The sequence below is a fragment of the Leptidea sinapis genome, chromosome 46, assembly GCF_905404315.1.
Source record: "Leptidea sinapis chromosome 46, ilLepSina1.1, whole genome shotgun sequence".
Lineage (NCBI taxonomy): Eukaryota > Metazoa > Arthropoda > Insecta > Lepidoptera > Pieridae > Leptidea > Leptidea sinapis.
In genome coordinates this window covers 7384013-7407877 of record NC_066310.1, presented here as the reverse complement: position 1 = coordinate 7407877, position 23865 = coordinate 7384013, and the positions used below count along the sequence as shown (strand labels likewise).

Sequence of the window (23865 nt, the reverse complement as noted above, 5' to 3'; positions counted from 1 at the left end):
GTCTGTCGTTGATCAACTGGAGATCCTCGAGATATACCAAGAGCTGGCGGTTAATTATGCTCTTCATGATTTTGGAGAGCAGGGAGGTAATAGCTATAGGCCTGTAGTTTGCCAGATCCGAACTGTCTCCTTTTTTTGGATCGGATTGACAAGGGTTGAATTCCATGAGTCAGGGACTACGCCTTTTGTATATGAGTGCCAGAATAAACGCGTCAGGACCGACATCAACTCAGTGGCACACGCTCTAAGCACGATTGGAGAAATGCCATCCGGCCCGCTCGACTTCCTGACGTAGAGACAAAGAGTGACATCACGGGATGGTCGGTGGTGTTTTTCCTGTTGTCGTCAAGAGTCGGGTTGGAGGAAAAAGAGCGCACAGGAGATCGGCTTTCTCCTTTTCCATATGGGCCAGGGTGTCATTCCTCATGTGCAACGGCGGCAGGGACGGCTGGTTGAATTTACCAAGAGCAGCTATTGACAACGACCAGAACTTGCGTGTTCCGGTCGGGTAACTGGAAAGCTGCTCGCCGAGGCTCCTTTGCACAAGATGCCGGCTAGGTTATGGGTACCACAACAACGCCTATTTCTGCTGAAGCAGTAATGTCTAAACATTATTGTGTTTCGGTATGAAGGGTGCAGTAGCTAGCTAAATTACTCGGCAAACGAGGCTTCACATCTACTGTCTCAAGGAGACGAGCGCAATTGTAGTGCCACTCAGAATTTTTGGATTTTTCAAGAATCCTGTGCGGCACTGCATTTTATTATTATCATAAAAAAAGGTTTTTATATATAATGGAGAAGACAAACCGGGGCATGGACAGTCCCAGAGAGCTCAGTATATCATTAGAAATGAAAATTAAAAAAAAGACACGAACGAAATTAAAATTTGATAATATTTTAATTGGTAGCATGGGATTTCATCCCCTAAAAACTTTCTCTAAAAAGTCGCGTATTTTCTCATGCCACCAGTCTTCTGCTACCTTCAGATTTCAGTGTAGTACTGTAGTTCTCTCTCGTCTCTGTTTTCCCAACAGCACAAATATTCCTCACCGAACATTACCCAGGATAACCGAGGTAGCCTAAAATAATACATTTAACAAAAACTCTAAAAAAATCAAAATGAGATTCAAAACTATTTGATATTTTTTCATGTGGTAACCCTCACTTCTGGGATCAATTACAAAAAACACACACTCTAATTACACACTCACACGTAACGCGAGAGGTCGCGGGTTCCTGCATCGTTCGTATTTTCTTCTTTAAATTAAATAACTAATGTAATATCAGATTCGAGAAAACTGCTCTTTTTACATGTCGAGAGTAATATCGTCCTGCAATAATAGGTTTATGTGTCATAATTCATACCGTTTCCACAATAAACCCGAATAAATTTACATAATACTCTACTTTTCAACATAAAACTCTACTTTTCAACATAAAACTCTACTTTTCAACATAAAACTCTACTTTTCAACATAATACTCTACTTTTCAACATAAAACTCTCCACTCATTTGTGAAAACCTCATGAAAATATGTCTAGCAGTTTATGAGTTTATTTCGTTGCGGGCGTTCGACTATCTGTCAGCGGGCTCATAAGCCGCAAACGATAGACAGCAGAAATTTTAACAATGTGTTGCTATTGCCGGTATAACAAGAGGTAACAAAAATTAGATGAGAACTATAAATTGTTACACGTTTGTGTATTTAAGCAACAATTTTACACAAATATTTGAAAACAAAACTTAGATTTGAAAGAGCGACATCTCAAGTCGATTTCCTAATATGCAAATATTGGGTTTGAGTAAGAGTGTAACTGTAAGAGTGTAGATCCTGTAGATGTAGCTAAGAGTTGCACAAAGCATACAAATTTTATGAATGATACGTCACTCGAACGGTTGGCGCAGTTGGAAGTGTGCTCGCATGGAACGCGAGAGGTCGCGGGTTCGAGTCCCACATCGTTCATAAAATTTTGTTTTAAAATTTTATTTGTGTAAATAAACCCAGAAGTGGTTATCACTTTAAAAACTTAACAAATCGTTTAAAACAATTTTAATTAAGAAAGATGCCAAAATGGCTGCTGTGCGAATAAATAAACATGAGTGTTTTTTTATATTACCTTGTACGTATATTAATATATAGTTTCTTGTAGGTACGATGGTATGCAACCCTGTCTCGGTGAGACCGACTCGCACAGTACTGTTTTTTTTTTATTATGTTATCTATAAGGACTTCTTTTTTTGTTTTTAAAGCTTTAGAAATAAATACACTCTTTTTGAAACCTTGCTCCCCTTGATAGTAAAATATCAACTAAAGCGATCGTGTGTGTACAGAACAAAACTGTCTGTCCTTGTGTATTCATGGGATTCTTGTTTACAAAGTCAAGAGTAATAAAAGAACTCATGACCCCAGCCACAGCCCTTCCCTACCGGAAGCGGCGCCACGTCATAGAACTAGCATATCCTGCCAATAAGATTCTATTGCATAATGTTGGCAGCAATAATTATCGATAGTTTTAACCGATATCGATAAAGGCGGTTATCAATTCGCGTGAATTCATTTGTTGGAATGGAATTTACAATGCAAAATTTTTTTCAATGTTTTGAAGACTTATTTTTCCAGTAAGGTTCCATTGCTAATAAAAAAAACTGTCAGACGTAAGACTTAGAAGTAAATATTTATTTGGTTTTACGGTTTACAAAAATAAAAATCGAATTATTTTGATCCAATTTTCAAATTCGTGTCAAATGTTGAATGCGTCACGGTTTAAATATTTAAGTCCATAAAGCGATCATTGGCAAATTTTTCACGTGCCACTGTCCCATGTTATACATATATACCTAAAGTATAAGCCAAAAATGGCCGACGTGCCTAAGAAATGTTAACTCACAAAATTTCAGACCTGATGATGGAGTCTATCAGTACATGATTGGTTTTTCAGCTTATTGCTGAAAAACCGCCGAGTATTGTTTATAGAAAATATAATTTACTATACTGCCACTGAGGTCTAGATTAGGCCTTGTCCAAATACAGAACGTAGGGGTACATAAGTCAGGTAAATGTATCCCTACTTTTTCACTCAAGAAAAAGAAGAGTTACAGGAAAAAGTCAGTATAAGAAACCAGGGAAGTGTGTCGGGACATGTGTCAAATGAATCTGTGCAGAACCATATGGAAGACAGACATGACTATATATATGTGAAATATCGATAACATGATGTCACAGCCTTAGCCCATCTCATACGATAACATCGTTTCTCAATTCAAAATATGTACCTACCTCTCATAATATATAAACAAATCGAGCACGTGCTGTTGGAATAATCATCATTATGCGATGAAACACTGACGGATGAAGTTTCATATTAGCTTGTTGCTGCTAGATACAATACCAGCGAACGGCGATTCTGAGAACTTTCACTACAAAAGGTCAATAAATCGAGCGATTCGATTGCGAGGCTTAATCGATTTTCAACAGCTGCAAATTTTCGACGCTACAACTGATTAGCCAGGGTTTTATCCTAAATGCAGTTCTCACTACGGTTTGATGGTTATAAATGATTGGTGTATCTGTATTTGAAGGGTTATGTACTCTTTGTGAGAAAGCATATTATATAAATATATTGACATACCTGTTTAGGTTATGGTTCATCACCATGTTTTCCTTGGCATTCACTGTGGAGTATCCTGAAACAATGACAATCTATTAGACTGGCGAAAAAACATCCTTTATATTTTAAACGATCAACTCTTGTCAATGAAATGAATCAATGAATCTTTGAATATAGTTTTAAATAGTTAAAAAATCTATCACACATTTAATTCAGTTGCTCTGGAGTCTATGCTACTGTGTTTGTTTACTTTACGTTGGTTGGCTCGTAAAAGCAAAGTTTGATGAACTTTCTGGTGCCAGAATATACACGCACTTCATTCTTGAGTCACTATTTATTTATAACACATATAACCAACCATAAATTTAAAAATTCAGTACAGTCCGACCTTAGCGTTACGCACTTTACTGGTACATAATGTAGGAGAAACTGCAGTGTTTTTGCAAATTCATTTGACTAACGAGAGTATTACACATTCAGTCACTCCCTCTGTAAATATCGAGCTGTATAGGGTGTCAAAATGTCGGGCTCACAAATTAATAAGAAATAAAAAATGAAAATTTATTTTTCTCGTAAAATCCTGATGTTTCTGAAAATAAAAATTCAGGATTAATAGTAATGCGTTTTAATTCGTTAAAAGGTTTTTATGCAGATGTAACAAACCACTTAGTTATGTTGCAAAGATTTTCCGATCGTTTTATTCGAAATATTTTATTAGTTAGTCCATAGTGCGTGTAAATGTAATGCTTATGTCAGACCATATTTAGAATATGCTTCGACTGCTTGAAACCCACGTTATACAAAATATATAGATGCTATAGAAAGTGTACAAAATAAATTTATTAAAAGATTAAATTATAAGTTTCAAAATTGTAATACTCCTCAATTAAATTACCTATCTTTACAACAGCGTAGAGAATACAGAGATCAAGTTTTCCTTTTCAAAATATTACATAACTTAATTGATTCCAATCGTATTTTAAGTAACATTACGAGTAAACTTAACTGTCCAAAACATTATACACGTTCTATAGATACATTCTTTATCCCCGTTCGTAGAACCAATTATACTAGCAATTGTTTTATTATAAGAGCATGCAACACTTATAATAATAATTATAAGTCACTTAGACATTTTTCATAGTAGCTATCGAACTTTTACTAAAAAAATTAAAGAATAGCTTAAACATCCTTAAAATATGTCCAACCGATAAATCTGATAAATTTTGTTTCATTTGTATTTTTGTGTACTTTTTTCGCCTTATTTTTAATTGTATATCAAATCGTTATATTTTATATTATATTCACTCCTATTTTGTTTATATTTAAGTGGAATCTTTATTGGCTTGTGTAATATAAATTATGTGTTACAATGTGTAACTATATAACTTAAGCTGTTTGTTTTTTCAATAAATAAATAAATAGTTTACGTTGATCACTTGTCCCATTCACGTCAAGTAGGTATCTGTATTCTTATCAGACTTCCTTCCGCAAATATAAATAACAGCAAATCCCGTCAGTCACAACTTACAACCAGACATACGACAGACGTGTCCAACAAAATGATGAAATCAATAATATATTTCTGTGTCTTCACAACCATTTATTGTGGCGTGTTGAGGAATATAACAGAAGGCATCGTACCTGAAGGAAACAAAGAAATCAGTGTTAATGAAGAAATCGTCTCATATAGTTTTGATTTTGAAAATATTCTTGCAGAACTTGGTAATGTTACAGTTGTGGAAGTAATTATTGGGTGCGAAGACGGTGCAAATGGAGAGAGCTGCGTGGAACAGACTACAGAGATTGGTGACAGATACAGAACCGGTGTTCCAAGGGCTAATTTTGAAGCTGGCTGTATGCCTGGCTATGACCATGCAGCGGATGGATCTTGCCAGGAAGTTTTGTACGACTGATCGGGATTATTTCTTAGAAGGCTTCTAAATTTAAAGTTTTTAGTGCAGTAATATAAATAAAAGACCATTTGATAATAAATAAAGGTAATTCATAAGCAAAACAAATCAATTAAGTACTGTAAAATCCTACATTACTCCTAATGATTATAGTATCTTATGAGAAAGTATACATTTAAACAAAAAACATTGTTATTTCTAATAAAAAGGTAAATTAAAGTATGATAGTTTTGTTTTATTAATATTTCCCATGTAATGAAGCATACTTATGCTCGATTTGTTTAATCTTAATTTTTAAGGTTTTAAGGTTTCATATGGCAAAAACAAAAATGCAATTTCATTTCCATGCAAGCGCGCGGCACTGCCGAACAATTGAGCTCAGTTATATGGTGAATATTGTACTCTTTAGTTGTTAAAAAATGATTATAATTAATTTATTTTTCAAATAATGCTGCTTTAGTTTCTAGAAAACAAAAATTCCGTATACGAAGACTTAAATTTTATTCCAAAATAATTAACTAGTATACAGCTAGCTCGACATACAAATTAAAATAGTCACATTAAAAAATTGTTTTTCACAATGAAATAATAATATTATAAATCTATGAATCCTACTTCAGAGTAGGATACATTATCTGGTTTTGAAAAAAATATATTTAAGCATTTATGTACTTCACATAAAGAAATTGTTATATGAAGTTTTAAAAAATATAACAAATTTCGTTTTATGTCCTATTAATAATTAAGGGTCATCTTAATAACATAAGCGTACATAAAAGTATATATTAAACGTAATATAAGTAGCTCATTATTCATAATCATATTATGTTCTTATTTTAATTAAATTTATTTAAATAATTTGTACAAAGTCATAATCTTCCACTACTAATCGAAAATTTAGAGAAGAAATAAAGTAAGTAAATTTTTACTCATTATTTTGTTGACCCTTTTATCTAAATGGTGGATCATTTATAGAATACTGCCCATTCATGATAATATCTTAATAATAAATAATATATTATATTATTTTATATGATTATATGTTATTATTGCAGAGATTATTATTAGCGGCCGTTTTCAATAACATATCTTTCCTTAGTTTAACTTACTAGAGGTAGGTCTATCCTTTTACGTTTACTTACATTTCAATAGCTTATCGACAGTTACCTAGGTAACACTGAAAATGTTAAGAAAATGAAAAACGGCTTAATGTAGAAAGTTGCCCATACTTTTATTGTTTTTAGAAGTAATCTCCGTTCCTCTCTACACATCGTCGAATTCGATGGAATCACTGAGAAAAGCAGTGGGCCCATTCTTCCTTAGGAGGCATTTTCGTACGCTTTCACCGCATCTTCAGGGCTCGTAAAGCGAATACCTCGAATTTTATCTTTAGTTCTTGGGAATAAATAAAAGTCGCAGGGCGCCAGGTCAGGACTGTATGGCGGATGACTCATTATCTCGTCACCTGCCATAGTCAAATATTCAACAGTGTGAGTGCGCTGAAGCATTGTCGTGGTGAAGGAGGATCCTGCTTCGAGGGCGCTGCTGTCGAATTTTTTCCAAGACAAACAGCGATTGACATACCAGTCTGCAGTAACTGTCCTTCCATCTTCTAGCACAACTGTCGCGAAATGACCTTTCCGACTAAAGAATGAGGCAATCACCCTTTTTTCCTTGACTTCTTCCTTTCTTTACCTAAGTTGGCCGATCCTCGAAAAGTAACACCCACTGAGCTGATTGTCTTTTGGTTTCGGGTTCGTAGCAACATATCCAGCTTTCATCACCTGTGACGATGTCAAATACATAACAATGGATATATAAGATCTTGGCATTAAACGGTGATAGCAATATATCCGTAACAAGAGACACGTTATTGAAAACGGCTGTTAATCATTTTAATCTATCCTTAGGTCTGATTGTTTAGATCACAGAACAATTTAAGGAGATATAAAATATAGTAAATATTTAAGTTAAATCTCTTTAAACTGTTATGTGGTTTAGATAATCTGAACTTGGGTCTCTAGTATAAAAGTCTCTTCTTGTAAATCTTATGGTTTTATTAACACATAATAATTCCAATTCAGACGTCCACTGCTGGAAAAAGGCCTCCCCCAAGGATTGCCATGATGATCGGTCCTGCGCTGCCTTTATCCAACCTACTCCGGCGATCTTCACCAGATCATCGGTCCATTGTGGGGGGCCTTCCAATACTACGTCTTCCGCTACGTGGTCGCCATTCGAGGACTATATTGCGTCAATGGCTATCTATCCGTCGAGCTATGTGCTCTGCCCACTGCCACTAAAGTTTCGCAACCATCTGCGATATGTCGGTGACTTTGGTTCTCCTACGAATCTCCTCATTTCTGATTCGATCTCGAAGGGAAACTCCGAGCATAACCCTCTCCATTGCCCTCTGCGACAAAGAGCTTCCTCATAAGACTATGGGCCTTAAACAAGATGTCTTCATCTTCAAGAAGAAGAAAACAAGAAACGGCAGGAAATAATTTCCAATTTAAAAAAATAATTATTATTTAAAACGCTATCCTCAATGTCCCAATCTAATGTCCTCCGTTGGTTCATAAAATTTGTTGCAGTCCATTGTTTGCGATAGGATGTGGCTTTTATGGTTGAGTGGCTTTAATGTAGAAAGAAAGTCAAGGAATACTTATACTTACAATTTCCTAAGCTAAATGCATTAAAGCAACGTAGTTTAAACTATCTATTCTTAGTTTAACTTACTAAAGGCAAACAAATCTATCCTTTTACGCTTACATTTCAATAACCTATCGCCATAACGATATAACATGACATAGCTATGGATAGATAAGATCTTGTCATAAAACGGTGATAGCATATTATATCCGCAACTAGAGATACGTTATTGAAAACGGCCGCTAGTCTGTTTAACTAAAGTTGAAAAAGTATTATGAAACGTCTCGGTATGGAGACTGTCGCTTAATTATCGCAATAATCGACTTTTGTGGTACAAGGCAAGATAATGTGACGTATTTAATCGATTGTCCCGATATTCTTATGATCTAATAATTGGATCTCGTTCATGTACATTTTTTTTAAAATAACACATAATTAAGTAAGTATACACATTTAACGAACAGTGTTCAGTTGAAGTTTTAAGACAAAAGTTTTTTTATTTAAAATCACGCGCAATTTTATAAAAGAATTATTATTAGATGCAAACCTAAGCTGTCCAAAATGATAATTAAAATTAAAACAATAAACATATTAACATTAAAACTTTAACGATATACAAAAAAGATGTACCTACCTTAAAAAACCGACTTCAAAAACGGACAAGTTATAAATAACTTAATAAAGATTTAATTTAATACACCTGTTATGCAAACCTATAATACCTTTAATATTGATAAAATACTACGTATATAGGGTTTAAATCGGTGCCTGCCCGCTTGGGTTGTTTTGTTCTACACGAAGCTATCCCGCCCAAAGTCACGCCTGGCGAGTGTAGGTACCTGCTATTACATTTTATGGCAAACATTCCGCATCAAACTAAACAAGAATCATGTAAATTTGTTCATAAAGCTTAGCGTAATCGGTGTACATACATAAAAAAATATCAATCGAATTGAGAACCTCCTCCTCTTTGAAGTCGGTTAAGAAATGATTTTTTGTAACTGAAACATGTGTACGGATAGCATCACAAAACAAAATCATATTCGTAATTATGACTAGCATATTATCCACTTTATCCTGTAAATATTGTAAGAGGCCTTCTACAATACCAGGTTACTTAATGCTTCTGTAAAAGATGCTAATAAATGGCATTTCGAGTTCATGTTCTAATTGGGCACAAATTATGAAATCACTTCCTCAAAGCTAAACGGTACTTGCTTGGTCTGCAATCGTCTGAATTGTTAATTCAATTAGAGACGGAATTCAAAGGTGACCTAATTACATCAGAACCCGACTTGAATAGAACTTTAATTGTGAATTATGCCGCTGAATTAAAATAGAACGGACTTGAGATCTGTATAGAAATATGGTACTTAATTATTATTAAGTAGGAAATTTAGAGGTCAGTTTGTGTGAATTTACTATTGAATATTGAGTCTATATAATGCCGGTTCGACATATTAAGAACGAAAAGTAGTATGTGTACCGAATGCTAGTGGTAGTGATGGAAGACGATTCGCTGTCTTTTGTTAGCTGTTATTCTTCCTATGTGGAAAACACGACCTATACCAGTAAATTAAAACAGTCCAACACGGAATATTTCTTTCACATCGATTTCCAAAATTTCGTCACAATTGGTCATTTTTTGGAGGTAATTGCCGAGAACAAAACCCTGATTTTTGAGTTTTTACGCGACGGTTTGCGTCAGCTATAAATGCTTCCTTTTAATAATATTGCTACCAATTATTAACTCTTTCTTCGAAATATTTTTCCAGCAGGAGGCTTCTTGATGCCTGTTAGGTGCTTGTACGCACAGTGGCGAGTTTATCTGCTGTAAAGCAGTATTCAAATTAAAATATTTTTAAATTATTTATTAATACGGCTTTACTAACGTTTTTGTCGGTGTCGATACCGACCAGTTTCGGTGAGTGTGGTGGGTTCGCGATAACGTCCCCTTACTAAGAGACAAAATAATGATGTAATAATGACTCACGAAAGTTTTAATAATTTAAAATATTATAATTCAAAATCACTTATTGGACGTTAAAAACTACCACACATTCAAAATAGGCTGCCTCATATCTGAGAAGAACGGGCGCAAGAAACTCAGCGGGTTTTTTTTTATATAAAATATGGATTACAATATCTTACACTAAACATTTATAAGTAAAGTGCCTAATGATGTCATTAAGAAAATCATTTATGTTTCAATTCCTCAAAGTGCTTATGAACATATAGATAGATACATTATCAAGAATATATTAAGAGATGCAACAGTCAAAATGTTTATTTCTGTAAAGTATATAATATGCAAGCATAATTGTATTCGGGTTAAAGACAACCGTAGCTTGTGTAATTACTGGGCTAATGAGACTTAACATCTTAAAATATTGACAATACTAAGCGAAATAATACTACAGATAGGTTCATACGCCTGAGCTCACACCTGTATAAGAAAGGGGAGACACCAGAATGCAGTCCCACGCAATGAGGGTCTTTAATAAACTCCCAGACGATATCATAAGCGTGTCAAATTTAAATCAGTTTTAAATATAAACTTAAAATGTAGCTCATTGAGCGCTTGTTCTACTCATATAATGAATTTTTTTATGGAATAGGAGGACATACGAGCGTACGGGATACCTGATGTTAAGTGATCAACGCCCCACCAGAGGAATCAGAAGAGCGTTGCCGGCCTTTAGGGAAGGTGTACGCACTTTTTTTGAAGGTACCCATGTCGTATCGTCTCGGAAACACCGCACAAGGAAGCTCATTCCACAGCTTTGTAGTACGAGGAAGAAAGCTCCTTGAAAACCGCACTGTGGAGGACCGCCACACATCCAGATGGTGGGGATGATATCCTAACTTGTGGCGTGCCGTGCGAAGGTGATATGAATTTATAAGTTAATTGTTATCTAAAGTACATAAGTATGTATGACTTGTAATAATAGTATTTACGAATACAAACTTGAACTATGTCTCAAAGACGGGCGTTGCCGCTTAGGATATAGCATCTGCTGAAGAAAACAAAACACAGCATTAATATATTTTGTTAGACACATTTCATTAATTATTTTGACATTAAACTCGACGTTTAGAGGGCAAAACATTCATACATTAATTATGTAGGCAGACGGTGAGGTCAAGGTTCAAGACATAGGCGTAAGCTTCACTCAGCTTATACTTTGATTTAATTAAATAATAGCTCCTATCTATCCACATCAACAGCTTCCCTGATCATCCAGTAATAAGCCCTGTTATCATCGAAAGCCTCAATGGCGTACATTAAATGTTGGAAATGCAAGTGTAGCCTTTATATACTTCAGGCCATGTGCGTAGAACAATGAACATGGATGAAGCCCCAACCTGAGAGTTCAACAAGACATACAAGATTAATCATAATTCATTCACGGAACGCGAGAGGTCGTGGGTTCGAGTCCCAAATCGGTCATAAATTTTATTTTTAAATTTAATTTATGGAATTAATCCCAGAATTGGGTATTAACACCAAAAAAATAACAAATTGTTTGGATTTTAAAGAGCGACATCTCAAATCAAATTCCTAATCCTACTAATATTATAAATGTGAAAGTTTGTATGTCTGGATGTATGTTTGAAATTCTTTAACGCAAAATCTACTAAATAGATTTTGATAAAACTTTACAATAATATAGCTTACACACCAGAATAACAAATAGGCTATAATTTATAAAACTATAGTGTGAATTATACAATATATAAAAAAACGTGTGATTGTTACTAATGAATACAACTAGCGCCATCTCTTATCAACTAGCAGGCAAAAGATCAATACAATTTACATATGGCAAAATAACGTTTGCCGGGTCAGCTAGTAAGTAAATATTGGGGTTGAGCAGTATCAACTGTAAAGTAGATCCTGTAGATGAAGCCACAACTTGAGGGTTGAACAAGACACACAAGACTTATCAACGATACGTCACTCGAACAGTGGGTTCGAGTCCTGCATCGTTCATAAATTTTGTTTTCAAATTTAATTTGTATAATGGAACAAAAGCCAGATACAGCTCTTCCCGCTTACTGGTCTATATATATTAGAAATTTGTATGTTCATTAAAAAACATGGTGAACTTTTTAAACCAGCAAAGGACTATTCCATATTAGGATTAAGAGATCCAACTCGCCTTCTCATGCCATACTGTAGAACAGCGCTTCATCAAAATAACGCAAATGTTATGTGTATTAGGGTATTTAACCACCTTCCAAAGAATATTAGAGAGATGACTAAAACATTAATGCATAAAAAATTAAAATTATGGTTAATAGACAAATGCTTTTATAGTTTAAAAGAATTCTTTAGCCAAAAATAATAGTATTCAAATGTAATTTTTTGAGAGGTACCTACAAACTAATGTTTATTTTATATTATATCATTGAATTAAAGCTATGTAATGTGTATTAAGAACGTATAAGTATAAATTAAATATAATATTCCAATATTGACAATCAAATATTTGTATGCCGATATATTGGCGAATTGTGCTGTACACCAATTAATTGTTAATAACTATGTTACCACGATTCATACAAATAAATCATTTCATTTCATTTCCCTTTTCTTTGATTCGTCTCGCCACAGTTAATCATTCTCTATCGCTATATAACATTAATTTGCCTTCGTTTGTTGTACGTCTAAAGAATATACAAAAATTAAATCTCTCCTCTTTTTAATACATGCCAGTTTAAATGCGTTTCACAGTACACTACCACTCTGTTTGATTCGCGTCCACTCGGGACCACCCAGAGCAGATTTTATCTGGTCGGTTTATCGTATAGATGACATCCGCCTTCCTTCTACTTTTCTCTGGACAATAAGACTCTTCATGGATCATAAGCATATATTAGTTAAGTAATTATATTGACATTGATTCCTACTCATTAGAGTAATTAATTAATTAATTTACGTATCTCACGAACTGCAAACATCAAATGATTATAATATTATTATATGCCAACTCATTAATTTTAATATTAGTAGTAGTAAGTTTAAATAAATCTTTACTAATATTATAAAGCTGCAGTGTTTGTTTGTTTGTTTGAACGCGCTAATCTCTGGTACTACTGGTCCGATTTGAATGATTCTTTCAGTGTTGGGTAGTCCATTTATCGAGGAATGCAAAACTTTTCAAAATAAGGGATCCGTAATAAAATTGCTATTTTGTAACACAAGGTGTAAAATCGAAAACCTATTTTTGCGTGCGCTGCAAAAACTATTGACTATAATAGAACAAAATGATGTACAGGCTATAATATAGGCAATATTTTATTACTTATAAAACTATCGCGAGAATTATACTTTATATGGCAAAACAACGTTTGCCGGGTCAGCTAGTTTATAGAATAAAAAGATATTAAATAAGTAATAAAATAAAACGAGTGACAAGAAATGGCTACGTAGTTTAGTAGGTCTGTCAATATTAACTCCTAGAAAAAGCATTTAAAGCTACACTAACAGGTTAATTACAGTTGATATATACTAATACCATAATGTTAACACGAGGAACAAACATAAACAGTTAAGTCGAGTTAGTAAGTCTTTTGCTGGGCGATGTATATGCTTCTACAATATGATCTCAGAAAATGTACAAAACAAATGTGTTACGAAATTTAAAAGAATTGTTAAAAAACGTTTGTGTGGGAAAGGTTACTATAGCACAAACGATTTTCTTAATGACACCACAGACTGGGGATGAAGCGAACACCCTCAGGCTCTTTTGTTATAAATGTTTATTTTACGATATCACATTGTAATCCATATTTTTACATTAAAAAAAAGAACGCTTAGTTTCTTGCGCCCATTCTTCTCAGGTCTGAGGCATTCCTTTTTGAATGGGTGGTAGTTTTTGACGTTCACTAAGTAATTTTGAATCCTATTTTGAATAAAAATATTTGAATTTGATAAATTTTGCACATCGTATTGGAGACCCATAAACCTACACCCGTGTAAAGAGTCTCGGAACTGCGAGGTCTGCGTCTCTTAAATTAAATTACCAGAAATGATTCCTTTGTTGAAGTGAATACTTCTTTAGCGGCGTTGAGCACTGTTCTTAGGATGGGTATAAAATGTCAAACTCGCGTCAGGACACGTGACCTGATCGAAAATTCGTAAGACAGTCATTGAAATTATGGATGAAAGTTGATTTTTCTGAGAGATACACTTTTAAAGTGTAAGTGTTAAATTTTTATATAATATAAATAAAATTAATAAAATGTTAGTACTTCTATACTGCAATTCATGCGAAATTTATTCACTAACCATTTCAGAATATTCAAAAATGCACAACGTTAATGTTCAAGTTTTCACTTCTGCCGGCACTCCCGGAGTGCAACCCGTTTTCTTTTTGTTTCATGTTTGCATGCACATTTCTGAGCAAGAGTAAAGTTTAAGTGTAATTCGAGATCAATGTGGATTTAAAGACTAGTTATTTGCGAAAATTCATAATTATCCAAATATTTTAAGTTTTCTTGCATGTAACTCGCACTCTGGCACTTGTCTTGAGTGCAAATTCCGCCAAGACGCAACGAGACTCAATTCAAGTCTCGTGCCAGAATTTGGCGAGTCAACATCTCCTGAGGATGCCTCGTGTAGAGGCGAAACACGTGTCCAATTGTTTAAGGAAAAATTGGCGGAATCAACACTAAAGAAAACTCAAAACATTTGTATAGAAGATTTGATGACAATTTTTATTGATGCGTCCATGTATGGATGTGAAGTGCGCAATGAAATGGAAGCGAATGTGGATTGTGCGAAGAACAACGAGTATTTATTAAAATTTAAAGAATATCAGTAGTTGAAATTATAAGTCAAAGTTCTTTATTTGCAAGAAACAATTATAGCTATTTATAGCTTTTCATTCCCGTTAAGGAAAAGTTTGCAATCCAACTTAAAAACGTACCGTGGGATAAATGGACGTGAATTTACGCTCAGTAAGATATCTTCATCTAAGTCTCACGATCGCCAGATATTCTCTTTGGCACAGCTTCAAGTCTCTCCACAAAGCCTGCAGCAGACTTTATTGGCCAGCAATTAAGCAATTATTTTAGTTGACCTATGAACGAGACATCAAAGGAATTGCACTAGATATTTAGGCCACAGATTATTGACCGACGACCTCGAGCAATATTAAACTTTTATTAATTAAATATAAATATACTAGCTGACCCGGCAAACGTTGTTTTGCCATATAAAGTATAATTCACGCGATAGTTTTATCTATACTTATATTATAAAGCTGCAGTGTTTGTTTGTTTGTTTGTTTGTTTGAACGCGCTAATCTCTGGTACTACTGGTCCAATTTGAATGATTCTTTCAGTGTTGGGTAGTCCATTTATCGAGGAAGGCTATAGGCTATGTTTTTTTTTTCAAAATTAGGGATCCGTAATAAAATTGCTATTTTGTAACAAAAGGTGTAAAATCGAAAACCTATTTTTGCGTGCGTTGCAATAACTATTGACAATAGAACAGCCTATAGCCTTCCTCGATAAATGGACTACCCAACACTGAAAGAATCATTCAAATCGGACCAGTAGTACCAGAGATTAGCGCGTTCAAACAAACAAACAAACACTGCAGCTTTATAATATTAGTATTTGGAAGTGACAATATCATAACATATAGCAACAACACATGATAAACGTCATGAAGGTACATTTTTTCGTTAAGGGGCTTTGACGTGGGGAGAAGAACTGATAAGAAACTCCCAGCCCATCTTTTAAATCATTATTTAGCCCTACTTTATATAATTTAATGAACAATTTTTGATGGCCTATGCAGAAACAGACAAGAACCATGCATTATCTTATGGTATGGATTATGTGTACCACGACGGCGCCTATTTCTACCGTGAAGCAGTAATGTGTAAACATTATCGTGTTTCGATCTGAAGGGCGCCGTAGCTAGTGAAATTACTGGGCAAATGAGACTTAACATCTTATGTCTCAAGTTGACGAGGGCAATTATAGTGCCGCTCAGAATTTTTGGGTTTTTCAAGAATCTTTAGCTGCACTGCATTGTAATGGGTAGGGCGTATCAATTACGGACAGCTGAACGTCCTGCTCCTCTGTACCCTTATTTTCATAAAAAAAATGGCCGGACCTGTGTTAAAACTAATACAAAATCAACATCAAAATGAATCCAAGGCAAAAAACAAAAATAGCGACTATTATTTCATTTATTGGAAATCTAAGGGTATTCGTCAAAAATTTTTGGTTTTTCAAGAATCCTGAGCGGCACTGCATTGTAATAGGCAGGGCGTATCAATTACCATCAGCTGAACGTCAAGATCGTCTTGTCCCTTTTTTTAAAAAAAAAATCGACTATATAATCTACTATACCATAGTACCTAAGCCATCTTTGTCAAAGAAGCTTCAGACAGACTTACAGACAAACAAATATATTATGTATCTAATAATAAAAATATTCTACTCGTATTTACTAATATATCAGGCATTCCAGTTTTATTTAGAAGTCCAAATTGGTAAGAGTGACTGACAGTTACCTGGTAGTGTCTGACATTAGAAAAGTAACCATAATAAATAGTAGTGAACAAAAAATATTAAAAACACGCTTTTTATTTAAAAAAAAAAAGTAGTTTGGTTCTTTAATAAAAGCGTGTTCTTTTTAGTTTTCGTTAAATTTGGACTTAATTTGCATTGTCAAAATTAAAAATTCTTTTTTGTATTCGAAAATATGCTAATAATTAGATAAATCGGTTAAAGATAATGGTTAAAATTTAAAATTAACATCAATGACTGCCATATCGACCATAGTAAAAAAATTATATAGATTACCAAACAATCTTATTTCGCAAATTGAAAAATGGAATAATTTCATCAAATTAATATATTGTCATCGGTCCTCGATAAACTTACAAAGTTTGAACGAAATCTATTTAAAGTGGGTCAAAATCGCGCCTAAAACCTCAAGCATTATTCCTCTTTATTCTGTTATTTCAAGATTTGTTTTTAAACTTTAAACTGCCATACTGCATTAATTCCTAGTAACAACATAAAATGACTACATCGCGTTATTCACTACAGCGCAATCCGATAAAAAATCAACCACAGCAACATTCCAACGCACCGAATCAAACTGCTAAAAAGTCTTATAGAACTTTGGTCACACATACATTATTCTCACATCAATTACTTGTATGTAATATTAATTCCATTAAGTACATAGATCAGAGGGCCTACCATCAACTTTTAATAAGCGATGCGAATCCGATGCAGTTCAGTTTAGGTACCTAAACTGAATCACTAAAATTCGTACCATGAAGTGCCTTTTACTGAATGGCGTTTGGATCGCTTATGAAAAAAGAACGAAATAAAATTGCGTTTCGAAACCTACAATGATTTGATTTTAGCGGTTTTTTTGCGTAGAAAATACTAAAAATACATTTTAAAATTGCGGAATTGCGTCAAATTATAAACCATTAAGCCCTTTTTTATACTTATTAAATAATAGTAATATAAATAAATATAGTTCTTTGAATTACAAATTAATTTTTATAATTTTTTTTGTGTTTTCGTAAAAATAACGAGTTATGAACGCACCTCCATTGATGTTTGATTTGATCATTTGACAGGACCACAGAGTACATTTTTTTTAATTCGTTCTTGTGAACAGGCTATAACCCGGGCCCTTACTTCCTCGTCTTTAGTATTTTCATTTTTGGTATTTATTTTCAGTATTTTGTTTTACAAAAAAGTCCAATAAAGTATTCTCATCTCATCTTTAATCAACAAAATTTTTCTTTTCTATGTTTTCACTATTTTTTAAAAGTTATTAACAACACGATTCACTTTCCTCTAAGGAAGTAGCAACTTTTTTCGATTCGGTCACTTTGACAAATAAGCTATCCAGTTTAGGTTAAAATAACACCTCATGGTACGAATGAATAAACGAACTAAATCAGTTTGCGATTCAATTGATATCATTTTTGACATTCAATTGACATCATTGCGATTTAATCATTTGATTTGACGTCAACCTAAATTAGATAGCTCTAATCACGTCGTGGTACGAAATAGCAAAGCAGTTCATTTTAGGTTGTCAATTGAATCGCAATAAGAGTTCATGGTAGGCCCGCAGGTGAGGGTAATATACCTAATCTTTGATCTTTTTTCTTTAGTACTCCAAAAAGTCAGATTTATTAGAAACTTTAAACGCGTCTCAAAGACTGAGGACACTACAATCATTTTTTTTTTCGCCTTTATATCCTATGGCCAAGTTGATAGAACGTATAATTATGTATGTATGTATGTATAACTAAATAATCGAACGTGATAATCATTCACTTCAAGACGACATATTTACTTAAAAATCGCACACGTATAAAATATGACAATGCAATATTTTCATTATTTCCTCGCCAGGATAATTAAAGAATTAAATAAAAATAAAAATAATCATAAGTATTTCTCATGATGTTTTTAATACTAAAAAGGATTTACAAATTAGAAAGTTCTATAGCAATATGACTGGTTTATTGTAACTAAAAAAAATATCAGCGAATTTTGATATCGTTCTTAAACGAATATTTATATATATTATATAAAAAACAAAAACGAAAGAATTTCTTTAACATACCCAAATTCCTAAAAACTGCACCTTGGTAAATAGTAGGTAGGTACGTATCAATTTTTTATACCTCTTTCTTTCTTTCTCAATGTTCGTTGTAAAATGGACTTTGATCTTTTCAATCTTGATCAAAACCTTTCTGTTCGCACTTCACATGATGGCTTTTATAAAGTACAACTGCAATTTTGAAAGCCTTATGTGGGGAGTTGGAAGTATACAAAATAATGTAACAGAGGGTGTGAAAATACCTGCTCATTTCTCGCCTTTACGTGCGAAACTTAAGTACTTAAGTGTATAATAACGTTAAAAAAGTTAAGAATTGAGCTCAGCATAAAGGGTTGAAGAGTAATACTTACTACCTTCTTTTCTGGGTCGCATAAAGTCCACCAACAATTTAAGTACGTTTTATAAAAACTGGTTTGTTTTCTTTTTGAAATATGCAAAATTAATTAAAAACCAGTGATCCCAATGCAAAGGGTTCGTACACTGGGTAGTAGTATAGGGTTATAAGACTTTTCAAATAGTTTTGATATACATATATAAAAATTAATTTATTGTTGATGACGTCATCAAGGTACCTAATGACTGACACTTATTAATGTCAAAAGTTGTACTTTTTACCAGTGGGCCAAACGTTGAGCTTTAATGAGAACAAGTGGTAAGAAACTCATTGCCACTCTTTTAAATCAACATTTACATTTACAACAATAAACTATATGGGTGTCGATCAATTGGTTTTGTGAGTTAATGAGACAGAGCCGTCACTGTCGCCTACGTAACGCTCGTTCTGTCAAAATTGGCTCGAGGGAGCGTCATCAGTAAGAACCATATACTTAAATAATATACTAGACTCACGTATTGGTTAGACAAACAAAGCGTGCAAGACAGAAGAACATGTCTAACGAAGATACAGCGAGATAGAAATGGTAAGCGAATTCGAATTATTACTGTAACCGATTTTGATTGACAAGTCGGAAACAGTCAGCCACTTGGCTGTACGCTAAGTCATTGACAAATCAAAATTGGTCACGGACTATCATGCTGTCAGGGCGGGTTTGCACTTCATTCTAAGTCTATGGTTAGATCAAAGCTAGCCATAATACCAGGCCATAAAATCTTATTTAAAAAAAGCTAAAATTATGAACAATAATAATGCTAATAATTTTTAAGTACACAAAAGTAGTTTACACAATTGTTTCTAATATAAATGTTATTACTTTATGAATATAGAAAAAAAGTAGTATTTGGTACTACTAACCATGTTTAACCAAGTTTTATTTTCTGTTGCGTGGTGTAAACCACAGTTTTTTTAATTGTTTACATCGCGGCCATTTTGTAATTCGCCATTTTGGGTTTTTAATGTTTGTCCTCGTTGAATGTAATTACCGATGACGCTCTATACATATAGACAAATCACGTCGCATAGACACAAAGTCGTAATATGGAACAAGCCACAAATTACACCATAATAAGCTTCGACTGCTATTTCTATACATTGCCGCATTTATTCCAGTTGCTTCAAATATTCTTGGTCAATAAGCAGCAATGTTAAGCATTTATTCAGTTCAGTTTTTTTTTTTATATTAACTGGCTCCGTCGACTGAATATCGACGATTCGGCCAACGTCAAGGTGCAGAGATTTTTTATTTTAATTTAGCTGATTGAAGCATATAAAGAGCTGATTTAAAAGGAAATGATCGGTTGAAATAGCTGTGGTTTTTTTTGTGAACTGAAGAATAGACAACAAGAGTTAGTACGGTTAGTAATAAACACCCATAATACAGTGAAACTTGGTTAAGTGGGACCTGGATAAGTGAGAAACCTCCATAACTGGAACTCATGCTGAGGTCCCAACACTTTGGCACTGAATTACCTCTGTTAGTGGGACGAGGCAAACCTCTATATCTGGGATTTGTTCTTTCGATTTATCATCATAGAAACATTGTTTGTTTACTCATTCTTATTCTACCCACAAATTCCACACGTAATTCCAAGTACGTAAGTAGAAATTTTGAGCTTCAATTACCTTCAGTTTTAGTTTCGCTTTACTATCATACAGATGTTTATTTGAAAAATGTCAAAACGAAAGCTACAATCGTTATCATTACGTGAAAAACTGAAGTTAATATCCGTTTATGAAAGTGGGAAGACACGCGAAGAAGTTTGTGCCGAATTTAATGTGCCAAAATCTACTCTGTGTAGAATAATTCAGAGTAAACATAAAATTGAATCACAATGTTCTGAAGGACAAGGAAAACTAAAACGTGTACGTTTATCAGAATATCCTGAACTAAAACTTATACATAATATCGAAAAACATCTGATAGCTGATACTCTATTAATGGAACCCTCTGTAAATGAGACAGATATTTATTTATACCTGTATATCTGAGACACTGGGTAAGTGGAATACCTCTATAAGTGAAACGACATTGCAGGTCCCTTGATGTCTCACTTAACCAGGTTTCACTGTATTAACTACCTTGTTAGTATCTAACCTAAGTTTAAGGGAGAAATGTGTGAATGTAAGTGGGAATATGTCAGTTCAGGTTACGCATGTTGAATTTAGACCCCGAATTGGACAGTGACAGTTGACACACGACTGTGGAGAAAAGTGTGCTTACATTGTCTTTACGCACACTTTTGCTGTTCCGCTATTGGACTGCGAATGATTAGTCGTTAATTGTGTATAGAACGTCATTGGTAGTTTCAATATTTAAGCTCTATAACTGTTACTTCTCTGTGTGTTACGGCTGACACTGTATTGTAAATGTGATGTTCAGAAATAAGACACTCATTTTCGTGAAACACTGTTCTTTAATTTACTACAATAGTTCTTATAGCGGTAAAAGTACTTCGTACACACTCTGTCGTCATTTCGGACTATTATTAATTGTATCTTATGATATTTGTTATATATGTTTTTTTAAGCCAACGATAGATATATAACTTCTACATTCGTAAGCAGATTATCCCTAAGGCAGACTAGGCACGTGCCAAGGGGCGCGGGCGCTCAATGTTTTTTAACCAAGGAAAAAAACAATTCTATAGAGTATAGCAAAAGTTACTTTTTTTAAGGTGCTTAGAATGTACCTTGTGAGTAGATAAGATCCAGACTGACACACTTTATCCCACAATAGTTGTATTAAATATATCGTTGTCATGTACTCATAGTACAGGCTTTTTTTATGAAAATAAGGGAAGAGACGAGCAGGACGTTCAGCTAATTGTATTTGATACGCCCTGCCTACTACAACTGCGCTCGTCACCTTGAGACATAAGATGTCAAGTGTCATTTTCCCAGTAATTTCACTAGCTACGGCGCCCTTCAGACCGAAACACAGTAATGCTTACAAATTATTGCTTCACGGCAGAAATAGGTGCCGTTGTGGTACCCATTATCTAGCCGGCATCCGGTGCAAAGGAGCTTCTCACTGGCTATGCCTAATTTGAGACAAGATAATTTGTGTAAAAGTGTGTCAATTTTATATTATAGTTGCTGTATAAATACTATTTAAAATATAGGTATAAATATGTGGCCGCTAGTAAGGTCGATGAAGTACTTGCCTGGGGCGTACTCCATATTTAAACCACCTCTGTTCGTAAATAACTACACATACTTCTTAATAAGCCCAAATTGAGTCAGTTAATGAAATCATATTATCATAGCGTTAGAAAAACATAAACCTTGATGAGATCTACATAACAAATAGATTCCTTGTTCCCATGGCCAGTTCACACGGAGCCGGCTACGACACGCTCGACGAGCTCAGATACTCAGGATGGGCGGACTTTGACCTCTCATCCATTAACATCCATTCAGTCGAGGATATCTGATATATTTATTAGAACAGAGATTGAATAATACAACAGGCAGTGCGCGCGACTTCGTTCACCTAAAATTTTCACAAGCACCGACTTTGATCAAATACAGACAAAATGTTACATTTCTGCATTGGATCACGGACTAGTAAAATAAGAAGGACTCCGCGCCGTGATATTAGCAAGTGAAGCACCTTTATGCAAGTGTGTGTGCGGTTACGGGGTATACCAGTTACACAATTATTTCTGCCTTAGATAATCATATATCCACAAATATTTTTATATTATTGTTTTTACACTTTATCGCAACGCACAACGGCATTTTTAAAATATTTTATTGCGACGCAAACTGATCTGTTACAGACGATGGCAAATCTCATAATGTCGGCTGATCGGCTTGTATTAGTGTAAGTGTATGCGTGGGGCTATGTATTTACACGTTTACCGGCTTGCTTTGGTGCCCCACTGTTATGTAAGGTGACACGGAGTCCGTATTTTTTTACTCGTCCGTGCATTGGATCAACATTACTTTTTTTTCGTGCACTGATTTTTTATCAGATATACTTTAATGAAGCCTGCCCAGTAGATTCCAGAGATTAGCGTATACAAAAGCCAGATAGACGGACAATTTTTTTAAATTCATATTTTTCTGTTATGCTACACTCGGGGCCCGAGGGCTGTAAAGACCGGAAGCATCTCAGATTACCGTGTTATCGCGTTAATACTAAAGTTGCGATCATGTTATTATTTTAATTTTAATTGTGTTCCAAAAAAAAAATGAGTTTTTATTCATCGCTAAGCACCAGAAATGGCTAAAAGGTTTTTAGACATGTGTTGAAAAAACTCAGAACAAAAATTTTGGATTAAATTATCACGTTAAAATAGTAAACTTGAAGCATTGAATGAAACAAACATTAAAAAAATTTTTTTTTTAGCACGGGTTGGCCTAGGTAACCCTATTTAGTAAGAACATTAAGTTAAGTCTGTATAGACTATGGAGGGTCTCCAACGGTACTTATATACATAATTTTTAAAAGTGTTTACGAATTGTAGTAAGTTAATGGTTTTGTGCAAATCCAAAAAACCTTAGCTGGCAGACGCATGTGTTTCCAGCCACCTGCCGTCACTTTGCAGCTGACTTTACTCACGACCTTTTCAAAATGGCGGACTATTTATAACATTACCACAGACAATACACAAATATGAAACTCGCTTCGGTTTTTTGACGGACCATATGCCTCTTTTATA

At 34.2% G+C, this 23865-nt stretch overlaps 1 protein-coding gene across 5 annotated transcripts in view; it reads right to left on the bottom strand.

The window, feature by feature from the left end:
* LOC126977821 (tight junction protein ZO-1) overlaps nucleotides 1–23865 on the bottom strand; it is a 159286-nt gene that overhangs the window by 121936 nt on the left and 13485 nt on the right. For all 5 annotated transcript variants that reach the window (XR_007732437.1, XM_050826432.1, XM_050826422.1 and 2 more), the window contains exon 2: nucleotides 3631–3685. Coding sequence is in view for 4 of the 5 variants with exons in the window: in XM_050826432.1 (XP_050682389.1) it covers nucleotides 3631–3685 (55 nt within the window). In the remaining variant the exon portion in view is untranslated. The remainder of the gene's footprint in view (nucleotides 1–3630; nucleotides 3686–23865) is intronic.